Here is a 12701-nt window from a genome sequence, read left to right on the forward strand (position 1 = left end):
AACATGGTGTCATCAGCCTACATATGAAAACTGATCCTGTTTCCACAACTTCATGTATCGGAGGGACATTGTGTAAATGAGGGAGGGAAGGCGGCCAAGATAGAACTTTAGGGCACTCTAGGGATGACCATGTTGGGGCAAGAGCAGAAACAATTGTGGGCTCTGTTGGGACAAGTAGGAGTGAAACCAGGCAGTGCAGTCCCTGGAGCTGGACCATGGAGGAGATCTGGTGGAGGAGGACAATCATGTTGAATAGGGCTGATAACCCTGGTTGGACATATTCCTGGAGGTTTTTTTTTATTGCCCCTATGATTTTTCTCGCAGCAGTGTCCAGGAGATTAATCTTTCATTCCTGGAGACTCCTGGACAATCCTGGATGATTGGCAACTCTAATGATGAATGGCGCAGAGAGGTCAAGCAGGGCTAACATGCCCTGGTCAGTCACTGCGGACGTTGTTCGAGACTTTGACCAGATTGGGCTCCGTGCTGTGGGCATGATGGAAACCAGATTGAACAGATTGGAAAAAGGAAGTGAAGAGAGATATGAGCATGGAGCTAGGGAACATTCATGGACTCTCAGAGAGGGGAAAGAAAGGATAGAGATGGGACAGTAGCTGGAAAAGATGGAGGAGCAAAGGGTGGGTTTTTAAAGGGGGTGTGGTGTGATGATGGCAGTTTTGAAGGGGAGGGGGATAGGGTTGCCAGCCCTGCAGGATTGTCCTGGAGTCTCCAGGAATTACAGGTTCATCTCCAGGACACTGCTGTGAGCAAACGCCCAGGAGAAAAATCATAGGGACGTTTAAAAAAATTGTTTTTTTTAAATGCTTCTATAAAAATATTGGAGTTGGGGGAAAAAGGCTGTTTGACTGGGTGGGACAGTTGGAGGCTAGAGGTCATGTGATGCAATCTCAAGGAATATGTCCAACCAGAGTTGGCAACCCTCGAGGGGAATGGTGTCTGAGCAAACCACTATGGCCACTTATGACATTGATGAGCAAGGAGAGGTAGATCCGAGTGCTCAGGAGTTGGGTGGGTTGAGGAGGGGAGAAAGCTGAAGGAAAACATATTCCGCACGTGGGGGAATTTGGGGTGCAGGTCTGCACAAAGCAGGAGGTGGAGCTCCCACTCTGCTGCATCATTGCACCCCCAAGGGACCCAAGGTTAATGGAGCTCGAGGCTCACTTTGTGCCTTTCCCCATGTAATCTATTCGGTCTCCTGTCCGAATCTCTCCTTACGTGGCTCGGTATCAAATTTTGTCTGATAATCGCTCCTGTGAAGCGCCTTGGGAGGTTTCACTGTGATACAGGTGCTGGTCCTTGCTGTAATATCAACACAAGCCCATTAGCAGATTGATGGTCCTTCTTGTATATTCTTATCTCCATCCATTCTTTACCTTTATTGGTTGTTCCAGGTTGGCTGCCTTTCCCTGCCTGAAGGTGAGTCTCATTGATCCCAATCCCAATCCCAATCCCTGCAAACTGGGAAACTTTCCCATTCACACCAACCAGAACTTCCTGCACCAGCTGGAGGGCCACGTGACTTGGGAGAGCCAATGAGATGAGACCATCGGTTCGGGGGGGGGGGGGCGGGGCCAGCGTGACCCGGAACCGAATGATTTTTAAAATAAGAAAGTGTTTCCAACTGGCAGAGAGAGAGGGGGCGGGAAATAGGGGGGAAAATAGGGGGGAAAATAGGGGGAAAAAGGGGGAAAATCCGAGAGAAATAAAGGGCGGGGGAAGGAAAATACAGAGGGCGGGTTAAAGAGAGGTCAGTGACCCGGATACAGACTGTGGGAACCGGGCGGAAGAGAAGAGAAAAACAGAGCGGAGCCCAGAGACTGGACAGGTAATAGGGTGAGTATTAATAGTACAGGGGGTTAGTATTAATAGTACAGGGGGTGAGTATTAATAGTACAGGGGGTGAGTATTAATAGTACAGGGGGTGAGTATTAATAGTACAGGGGGTGAGTATTAATAGTACAGGGGGTTAGTATTAATAGTACAGGGGGTGAGTATTAATAGTACAGGGGGTGAGTATTAATAGTACAGGGGGTGAGTATTAATAGTACAGGGGGTTAGTATTAATAGTACAGGGGGTGAGTATTAATAGTACAGGGGGTTAGTATTAATAGTACAGGGGGTTAGTATTAATAGTACAGGGGGTTAGTATTAATAGTACAGGGGGGTTAGTATTAATAGTACAGGGGGTTAGTATTAATAGTACAGGGGGTGAGTATTAATAGTACAGGGGGTGAGTATTAATAGTACAGGGGGTGAGTATTAATAGTACAGGGGGTGAGTATTAATAGTACAGGGGGTGAGTATTAATAGTACAGGGGGTGAGTATTAATAGTACAGGGGGTGAGTATTAATAGTACAGGGGGTGAGTATTAATAGTACAGGGGGTTAGTATTAATAGTACAGGGGGTGAGTATTAATAGTACAGGGGGTTAGTATTAATAGTACAGGGGGTGAGTATTAATAGTACAGGGGGTTAGTATTAATAGTACAGGGGGTGAGTATTAATAGTACAGGGGGTTAGTATTAATAGTACAGGGGGTTAGTATTAATAGTACAGGGGGGTTAGTATTAATAGTACAGGGGGGTTAGTATTAATAGTACAGGGGGTTAGTATTAATAGTACAGGGGGTTAGTATTAATAGTACAGGGGGTTAGTATTAATAGTACATGGGGTTAGTATTAATAGTACAGGGGGTGAGTATTAATAGTACAGGGGGTGAGTATTAATAGTACAGGGGGTGAGTATTAATAGTACAGGGGGTTAGTATTAATAGTACAGGGGGTGAGTATTAATAGTACAGGGGGTTAGTATTAATAGTACAGGGGGTTAGTATTAATAGTACAGGGGGTTAGTATTAATAGTACAGGGGGTTAGTATTAATAGTACAGGGGGTTAGTATTAATAGTACAGGGGGTTAGTATTAATAGTACAGGGGGTGAGTATTAATAGTACAGGGGGTGAGTATTAATAGTACAGGGGGTTAGTATTAATAGTACAGGGGGGTGAGTATTAATAGTACAGGGGGTTAGTATTAATAGTACAGGGGGGTGAGTATTAATAGTACAGGGGGGGGGGTGAGTACTAATAGTACAGGGGGGGGGTGAGTACTAATAGTACAGGGGGGGGTGAGTACTAATAGTACAGGGGGGGGTGAGTACTAATAGTACAGGGGGGGGTGAGTACTAATAGTACAGGGGGTGGGGTGAGTACTAATAGTACAGGGGGTGGGGTGAGTACTAATAGTACAGGGGGTGGGGTGAGTACTAATAGTACAGGGGGTGGGGTGAGTACTAATAGTACAGGGGGGGGGGTGAGTACTAATAGTACAGGGGGGGGGTGAGTACTAATAGTACAGGGGGGGGTGAGTACTAATAGTACAGGGGGGGGTGAGTACTAATAGTACAGGGGGGGGGTGAGTACTAATAGTACAGGGGGGGGGTGAGTACTAATAGTACAGGGGGGGGGTGAGTACTAATAGTACAGGGGGGGGGGTGAGTACTAATAGTACAGGGGGGGGGGTGAGTACTAATAGTACGGGGGGGGGGTGAGTACTAATAGTACTAGAGGGTTATTACTGATTGATTGCAGACGGGGATAGTAATAATAGTACAGGGTGTAGTAAAACTGCAGTCCTAAAAGAAGGTGCACCTATTAATGTGTAGGGCGGAGGGGGGAAACATTTACTTTTCAGTCCCACTGATTAGTTTGCTGAATCTCTCTCTCTCTCTCTCTCTCTCTCTCTAGCTGTCAGTCGGGGGAGAGTGAATCACACTGGGCCCCTACAGCCCCCTGCAGTAACCTGTGTCCAAACCAGCAGAGTGTAGAGGAGAGAATTGGTGATTGCTCTGTGTTAATGTGAGTTATGGAGTAATGTAATAACATGAAAACTAACAGTTTGAGGGGGGAGGCACCCTCCACCTTGTAGCTCCTTTATATTTTGAATTCACTCGCTGGGGCATCAGTCGCACTGCGCTGCCCCTCCAAGTCGCAATTCTTCCTGTGTGAGAATCCAGTGAGTGTCGGCCTGATACTTAACTGGGATGCTGTGTAATTATAAACGATGACCACACATGCCGATTTCCAAATCCCCATGATGAAGATGGAGATCAGGAAGACAGACTCATATTTTATATAGCACATTATCGCATCTCACAGCCTCATGCAATAAAGCAGATTTTGAAGTGTAGCCACTGTTGTTACTTAGGGAAATGCAGCAGTTAATTTTCACACAAACAGCAAATGAGACAAATGACCATTTAATCTGTTTTTAGTAGTGTTGTTTGAGGGATAATTATTGACCAGGACACTGGGGAGAACTCCCCCACTCTTCGAATAGCGGCGTGGGATCTTTTACATCCGTCAGAACGGGCGAACAAAGCTTCGGTTTAACGTCCCATTCGAAGGACGGCACCTCCGACGGTGCGGCACTCCCTCAGTACTGCGCTGGAGTGTCAGCCTAGATTATGTGTTCAAGATAGTGAGAGTTAGACAAGGAGGCATAGGTTCAAACTCGTACAAGGCCAATTTGGGACTGATATCAGGAAGTTCATAAAACGGTTGGATGCAGTGACGGGGTGATCTGTGAGGTCTTTCTGGTTGGATATATCACATGGCTTTCCTCATCCGTTCAGTCTTGCGATGCTTCACCGTTGTTTTGTTTTTGTGTTTCCAAAGACCGCCATGGACACTCGTTTCACCAGGGGCAAGTCGGCCATCCTGGAGCGATCGATCACTCGCCCGAAGACCGAGGTCAGCCTGAGCGCCTTCGCCCTGCTCTTCTCCGAGATCGTGCAGTACTGCCAGAACCGGGTGTACTCCGTGTCCGAGCTCCAGAACAAGCTGTCGGAGCTGGGCCAGCAGGTGGGCGTGCGCATCCTCGACGTGCTGGTGATGCGGGAGAAGAACGGCAAGCGCGAGACCAAGGTCATCAACGTGCTGCTCTTCATCAAGGTCAGCGTGTGGAAGGCCCTGTTCGGCAAGGAGGCGGACAAGCTGGAGCAGGCCAACGACGACGACAAGACCTACTACATCATCGAGAAGGAGCCGCTCATCAACGCCTACATCTCCGTGCCCAAGGAGAACAGCACGCTGAACTGTGCCTCCTTCACGGCCGGGGTGGTAGAGGCCATCCTCTCCTACAGTGGCTTTCCTGCCAAGGTGACTGCCCACTGGCACAAGGGCACCACCTTGATGATCAAGTTCGACGAATCAGTCATTGCACGCGACAAAGCTTTGGACGGACGATAAAATGTTCTATTTATGTTTGCATCACTTTGGCATGTGTGGGGACATCACCCCGTCACTTTTTTTCTCACTGATTTCCCCGCTCCCTCCACTGCTTCCCAAAGACCTGAAACCAGTTCCCCTCTACTGCAATCTTGCAGAGTTGAGATGACCTGTTTGCACCCTCGCCCGCTCCCCCGCTCCCCCGCTCCCCCGCTCCCCGCTCCCCCGCTCCCCCGCTTCCCCGCTCCCCGCCGTTCTCAGCCCTCGTTGACCATTCCACGTGTGCAAGATTCATCTCTGCTTGTGTTGTTTGACTGGCGCTCTTCCTGACTCTGTCCTGCAGCAGAATCCTGGTGTTCTGGGACTTCGCTGCTGTAGGCAGCCCCCGAATAACTATAGACCCCCCGCCCCCCACCCCCTCCCCAATGGCTGGTATTAATTATCTGAAGTTGTATCTGAAAGTTAGCAGAATTAGACATTTTATAAAACGAATGAGCTGTAGAATCCAGGCCCCAGTGATGGGGGGGAAAGTCTCTCCTGGCTGTGGGGCTTCCACGAGAAATAAGCCAGGAACAATCTCCATCCAGGTATTAGTTGGCACGGGGCAACAGCACAAATTCATTGTAAATCTCACTGAGGGGGACCACAGTAAAGGTGGTGTGGGAAATGGAACAATGTCAGCAGTACGGTAAGGGCTGCTCTTCTGAGGTTGGGACAGCCAGATCCTCAAATATTCTTTTTTTTTGTGCCCATGATTTCTGGGTCACGTGAGTTTGAAGCCATCTGCAGCCTTCTCCCTAGCCTCCGCTGGGAAAAGGTGCCATCCTCGCCCGCCTTCCACACCTCCGGTTCCCAGTGCTCGAAGATTCCGCTGGTGACACTTCCTGAACCTCACTATGTACATTTCCCCAGGTGGAACTCCTTGGGCTGGTGCCTGGGAGAGAGGCAGCAACTTTTACGGGTGATAAACTGAGGGGGTGGGGGAGGGGGAGCTTTACTCTGTATCTAACCCGTGCTGTACCTGACCTGGGAGTGTTTGATGGGACAGTGTAGAGGGAGCTTTACTCTGTATCTAACTCTGTATCTAACCCTGTACCTGACCTGGGAGTGTTTGATGGGACGGTGTAGAGGGAGCTTTACTCTGTATCTAACCCTGTACCTGACCTGGGAGTGTTTGATGGGACAGTGTAGAGGGAGCTTTACTCTGTATCTAACCCTGTACCTGACCTGGGAGTGTTTGATGGGACAGTGTAGAGGGAGCTTTACTCCGTTTCTAACCCGTGCTGTACCTGACCTGGGAGTGTTTGATGGGACAGTGTAGAGGGAGCTTTACTCTGTATCTAACCCGTGCTGTACCTGACCTGGGAGTGTTTGATGGGACGGTGTAGAGGGAGCTTTACTCTGTATCTAACCCTGTACCTGACCTGGGAGTGTTTGATGGGACAGTGTAGAGGGAGCTTTACTCTGTATCTAACCCTGTACCTGACCTGGGAGTGTTTGATGGGACAGTGTAGAGGGAGCTTTACTCTGTATCTAACCCGTGCTGTACCTGACCTGGGAGTGTTTGATGCTGACACTGGGTGCCTGAAATCACTCACATTTGACCAAAAAATTTACACAACAGTTTTGTAAATACTATACAGCTGTTATGTGCCCGCATTGGGGTTTGTTTTTTGCTCCCCTGCCGAGACAGTTAGTTTGTCCGTTCTCTGTGTGAAGTTACATTCTATTACTTGAACCCAGCTGCAGCAAAAATGGGACTAGGAGCAAATGTGTATATTGTTCGGATAAAATTGTTACAAAATTAATTTATGTTAAGAGAATGCATTTTTCCAGAATTTGTGAGATAAAATGAGTGTAGCCAGTGCAGAACTGGCTGCTTGCTTTTGATCCAGCCCTGTGTACTGGACTGAAGGTCCTACCCTGCACTGAGCAGGAGCTGGACCGATCAGCAGTGAAACTATTTGTGGTGCTTCCTATTCCAGCCTCTAGTTCTCGCACATATTCTGTGTGTCTCGCGGTGTGTGTGTGTCTGTCTCTGTGATAAATATTGACCAGGACACCGGAGAGAACTCCTCTGCTCTTCTTCAGAATAGTGCCATGGGGTCTTTTATGTCCACCTGAGAGGGCAGAGGGGGCCTCGGTTTAACGTCTCATCTGAAAGACCGTGAGGCGAGCACTGCTGGAGCTATTTATACTGCTCCGAGTGTCACACTTGGATATCGCCCTTTTCTATATGTGAACCTTGTGTCACACCAAGGCACTGCAATCTACAAAGAAACTGCTCCAGCAACAGAAAATACTTTAGAACTCAATACCTGCAGCTTATAATTGACTTTGAAAAGAAAGTCAGCCTGACCTCTAATTGACCCAACCCTCCACTAAAGCAGACAGCATCCAATTGATTCTGACCAGTTGCATCAACGCAGCTACACTTTAACAGCGGAATAATACAGTGGGGTTTGTACGTATAACATCTCTGTCCTTACAACACAGCAAGTCCTCTAACCGGGAGCAGTGCCACGAGAGGTCTGCTAACATTGCAATAGGAGAAAGGTCATTATAAGGGCTTGTGTGTTGTACAGCTCTAGGTCCTGAGCTCACACTTACAGTCCGATCCTACAATTACTGACCAGTAGGGTGGAAATTTTACTTCAGCTGTGTCAAAACGAGTTCTCTCATAATGGAGCAGTTTCTCCTTTCCCCTGCCCTCTATTGTTGCTGGGCACAGTTCCATGAGTGCCCTCTTGTACCTCACCCAACTGCCCATTTCTTCATGCGCGAGCCCTGGCTGCTGGTCCACCAACGTCTTGATTTAAAAATTTTTATCCTCGTGTTCAGATCCCTCCATGACCTCGCCCCTCCCTCTCTCTCTAACCTCCTTCAGCCCTACAACCCTCCGAGAACTCCACGTTCTTCTGACTAAACTTCGCCACCTCTCTTGCCCCTCCTTTAAGATGCTCCTTAAAACCTACCTCTTCGGCCAAGCTTTTAGTCACCTATCTTAATATCTCCTTATTTGACTAGGTCTCAATTTTCGCCTGATTACTCTCCTGTGAAGCGCCTTGGGGTCGTTTTACTACGTTAAAGGCGCTAGTTGTTGTAGACAGTGAGTAGTAACGAGCTCTCCGACCGTTCGCAATCTCAACGTCCTATTTGACCCTGAGCTGAGCTCCCGACCTTACATCCTCCATCACCTAAAGCGCTTACTTCCACCTCCGTAATATCAGCCTTCTCTGTCCCTGCCTCAACTCATCTGCTGAAACCCTCATCCATGCCTTTGTTACCTCTAGACTTGACTGCATAAGAACTAGGAGCAGGAGTAGGCCATACGGCCCCTCGAGCCTGCTCCACCATTCAATAAGATCATGGCTGATCTTTGGCCTCAACTCGACTTTCCCACCCGATCCCCAGTGGACTATTCCAATGCTCTCCTGGCCGGCCTCCCACCTACCACCCTCTGTAAACTTGAACTCATCCAAAACTCTGCTGCCAGTATCCTAACTCACACCAAGCCCCATTATCCCATCACCCCTGTGCTCGATGACCTACATTGGCTCCTGGTCTGGCAACACCTCAATTTTTAAAATTCTCATCCTTGTGTTCAAATCCCTCCATGGCCTCGCCCCTCCCTATCTCTGTAACCTCCTCCAGCTCTACAACCCTCCGAGATCTCTGCGCTCCTCCAATTCTTGCCTCTTGCCCATCCCTGAATTCCTTCGCTCCACTATTGGCGGCCGTGCATTCAGCTGTCTAGGCCCCAAGCTCTAGAATTCCCTCCCTAAATTCCGCCTCTCTACCTCTCCTCCTTAAAACCTACCTCTTTGACCAAGCATTTGGTCACCTGTCCCAATTTTGTTTGATAGCACTCCTGTGAGGCGCCTTGGGAGATTCTCCTACGTTAAAGGCGCTATATAAATGCAAGTTGCTGTTGTTGGAAGACGTTGCAAGCTGAGCCTGGTCCTGTTATATCTGACATCCACACTTGCTCTGTATGCCAGTGACCCAGTTCCACAGCGGAATGCATAATTTACAGTATTCCTATTGTCAACCATGTTGGTGATGGCTGGGCATGTATTTCTCAACTGTAAGGATGTGTATTCAAAGGTAATTGCTTCTAGGAACAGGTGGAGGCCATTCTGCCCCTCAAGCCTGTCCCGCCATTCAATGAGATCATGGCTGATCTGTATCTCATCTCCATGTAGCCACCTTTGCTCCATAGCCTTTACCCAACAAAAATCGATCGATCTCAGTCTTGAAAGTTTCAATTGATCCACGGCCTTTTGGGGAGAGAGTTGTGATTTCCACTACTCTTTGAGTGAAGAAGTGCTTCCTGATTTCACTCCTGAATAGCCTGGCTCTTTCTAAAGATTATGCCCCCTTGTTCTGGATTCCCTCACCAGAAGAAATTGTTTCTCTTTATTTATCCTAAAAATCCTTTTATCATTTTAAACATCTGTTTAATAGTATTGGACCATTTGGCTGTTAAATAGGGGGAACTTCCTGCTAATGTGGTTCCATTTTGAAAGTGAGTGTAACTGCGTTAAATGTCCCCACGAGGCTCCTGCATTTCCACTTTCTGAGACTGGGACTGCAATCACCATTAGAGTTAGGCTGTGAGATTTACAAATCGGAAAATAAATAGTCTGATGATGCAGATTTCGACTTCTTTGTAAAAGAGCAATTGCCCAGACTGACTGAGGGTGTGCAGCTGATGATCAGTTGCATTGCGTATTTCAAAGCTTTGCACTTTTCCTTCAGGCAGAGGTGATGAGCACATTCTACAATATGAGACTCTGACTTAGAAGGCACCATATCACACCTCAGAAATATACCAATACGCTCCCTGTGCGATTAATCACTTTGAAGTTATGTTGACAAACTGCACTGGCTGTTTTTATGCACAATAAGATCCCACAAATAGCACTAAGGTGAATGGTCAGCTATGGTGAAGGGAGGAACATTGGCCAGGACACTGGTTCGCTGCACTCCCCTTTGAACAGTGCTGGGGGGATCTTTTACGTTCACCTGAACAGGTGGGTGGCAAATTGGTTTAACGTCCCATTCAAAGACTGGCACCTCCAACAATGCAGCACTCCCTCTGTGTGGCACTGGGGTACCAGCCTAGATTATGTGCCACAGTGACCTAGTTTTGTAACATTAGTAGGATTAAACCAGACATGTGAATGGCCAATTCCTACACCCCAAACTGCCCCCCTGCTCCCTCGGACTCCTGGCATGAGAGCTCATGGATTTCTTCATCTTCAAAATTGCTTGGCTGTCTCTGTCTCCTGCTGCTCCTGTCCCTGAGTCCCTCCCCCAGGCCTCCCCAACTCTTACCCCTGAGTACTCTGCAGTATCTCCAGCTCTGAGTTCTCACCAACATGCTGCCTCTGAATGACATTATTTGATAACATGGGGTCAGCTTCTATGTGTAAGATGGCGATGCTCACCTTTACCTCTCCTACAGCTCCGTCAGACCAGCGTCCTGCTCCCTTGACCAGCTCCTAACCCAACTCCTGACCACTATCTCTCCTTGGTTCGATGTTCATGGACATTGTTAGCAGTTTAGCCGTTGTCCCCACTTCAAAACCCTCCCCTTTAAAAAGCCCAACCTTGACCCCCTCTGACCTCTTTAGTTGTTGCCCCATTTTTAACTTTATTCACCTCTCTTAAGGCCTTTGAACTTATTACAGTCCCCTAGCTTCATACTCATCTCTCCCATTACTCCCTGTTCAAAGCCCTTCAGTTGAGCTTCTGTCACCAATGGCACCGAAACTGAACTGGTCAAAGTCACCAATGATGAGCTCTAACAGCTGACAGGAACACCATGTAGATGAGAAATAGGAGGGGGCCAAGGATAGATCCTTGGGGGACTCCAGAAGTAGGTGCGGGAGCAGGAAGAGAGGCCATTGCAGGAGATTCTCTGGCTCCGACTGGATAGATAAGAATGGAACCAGGCGAGGGCAGTGCCACCCAACTGGACAACGGAGGAGGACGGTGTGGTCAACCGTGTCAAAGGTTGCAGACAGGTGGAGAAGGATGAGGAGGGAGAGTTTACCACGGTCAACAGTCACAGGATGTCATTTGTGACTTTGATAAGGGCCGTTTCAGTACTGCGGCAGGGGCGGAAACCTGATTGGAGAAGTCCAAACGTGGAGTTGCGGGAAAGATGGGCACGGATTTGGGAGGCGACAAGAGACAGCGTTGTGTTAGTCCTCCTTGTCCTTCTCTCTGGTCTTTGATGTGATTGAACACTCCATCCTCCTTCATTGTCTCAGGGATGCACCATTCATCACCCCATCGCTACCTGTCCCAACACACCCAGTACAGCTCGTGCAATGGCAGCGCCTCTTAAATCTGCCCAAAGCTCCATTCTCGGCCTCCTCCTGGTGCTCTTCTAGGTGCTGCCTCTTGATGACTTTATCTGGAAGCAGAGGGTCGGTTTCCCCGTGTTGCTGGTGACGCTCGCCGTTACCTCTCCCGTCACCCACAACTCCACCATTGCTTTCTGCAGCTAAACATTGACAGAGTCAAAGCCATTGGCTTCAGTCCTCTGCACTCTAACCCTCGACTGTATCCCCTCCTCACTCGGGCTGAACCCACCTTTGCACAACTTCAATGCCCCCCCCCCCGACCCTGAGCTGAACTTCAAAGAAAGAAGAGCTGGAATTTCTACAGCGCCTTTCACTACCTCAGGATGTCCCTAAGCGCTTTACAGCCAATGAAGGACTTTTGAAGTGTAGTCACTTGTAATGGAGGGAACAATTTGCGCAGCAAGATCCCACAAACAGCAAAGTGATAATGACCAGATAATCTGTTTTTAGTGATGTCGATTGAGGGATAAATGTTGGCCAGGACACCAGGAAAAACTCTACTGCTCATCTTCAAAATAGTGCAGTGGGATTTGTTATGCCTACCTGAGAGAGCAGACAGGGCCTCGTTTAACATCTCATCCAAAAGACAGCACCTCCAACAGTGCAGCATTCCCTCAGCACTGCAGTGTAAGCTTATATTTTTGTGCTCAAGTCTTTAGCATGGGGCTCAAACCCACAACTTTCTGACTAAGAGATGAGAGTGCTACCCACTGAGCCACAGCTGACAACGTATCCAGTCAAACTCCTCACCAACACATGCCTATTTTCACTTCCAAAGCATTGCCCGACTCTGCACATCATGCCATCCTTTACCACTTCCAGGCTCAGCTTCTCCCACACTTTCCCAAGGCCTCCAGAGACCTGCCCTGTGCAAACTCCAACTCCTCCAAAACTTTCTTTCTATCCCATGTAAAGTCCATAACCTCAATCTTCACCAACCTCCAATGGAGGATTTTGCAGTGGTTTATGGCCTTCGATTACATGAACCCTCCATGACCATGCTCATTCCTACCTCCGCAACCTCCCTCAGCCCCACGTTCCAGCTCGAGCCCTCCATTTACCTGAATCTGGATCAC

The 12701-nt window shown here is 48.4% G+C and overlaps 1 protein-coding gene across 4 annotated transcripts; it reads left to right on the forward strand.

Annotated features, from left to right (window-relative positions):
* The first annotated feature begins 1754 nt into the window (after positions 1-1754).
* On the forward strand, positions 1755-7056 carry trappc5 (trafficking protein particle complex subunit 5). Of its 4 annotated transcripts, none has more exons than XM_067973176.1 (3): positions 1755-1854; positions 3767-3877; positions 4697-7056. In XM_067973176.1, the coding sequence occupies exon 3, from the start codon at positions 4703-4705 to the stop codon at positions 5267-5269; it is 567 nt and encodes a 188-aa protein (XP_067829277.1). In that variant the 5' UTR covers positions 1755-1854; positions 3767-3877; positions 4697-4702; the 3' UTR covers positions 5270-7056. The 4 variants fall into 4 exon arrangements, with proteins under 4 accessions (XP_067829277.1, XP_067829279.1, XP_067829280.1 ...); XM_067973177.1 differs by having other exon boundaries at positions 1779-1846; XM_067973178.1 differs by lacking the exon at positions 3767-3877 and having other exon boundaries at positions 1766-1854.
* Positions 7057-12701: the final 5645 nt, after the last annotated feature.

The sequence above is a fragment of the Heptranchias perlo genome, chromosome 37 (assembly GCF_035084215.1).
Source record: "Heptranchias perlo isolate sHepPer1 chromosome 37, sHepPer1.hap1, whole genome shotgun sequence".
In the NCBI taxonomy this organism is placed as follows: Eukaryota; Metazoa; Chordata; class Chondrichthyes; order Hexanchiformes; family Hexanchidae; genus Heptranchias; species Heptranchias perlo.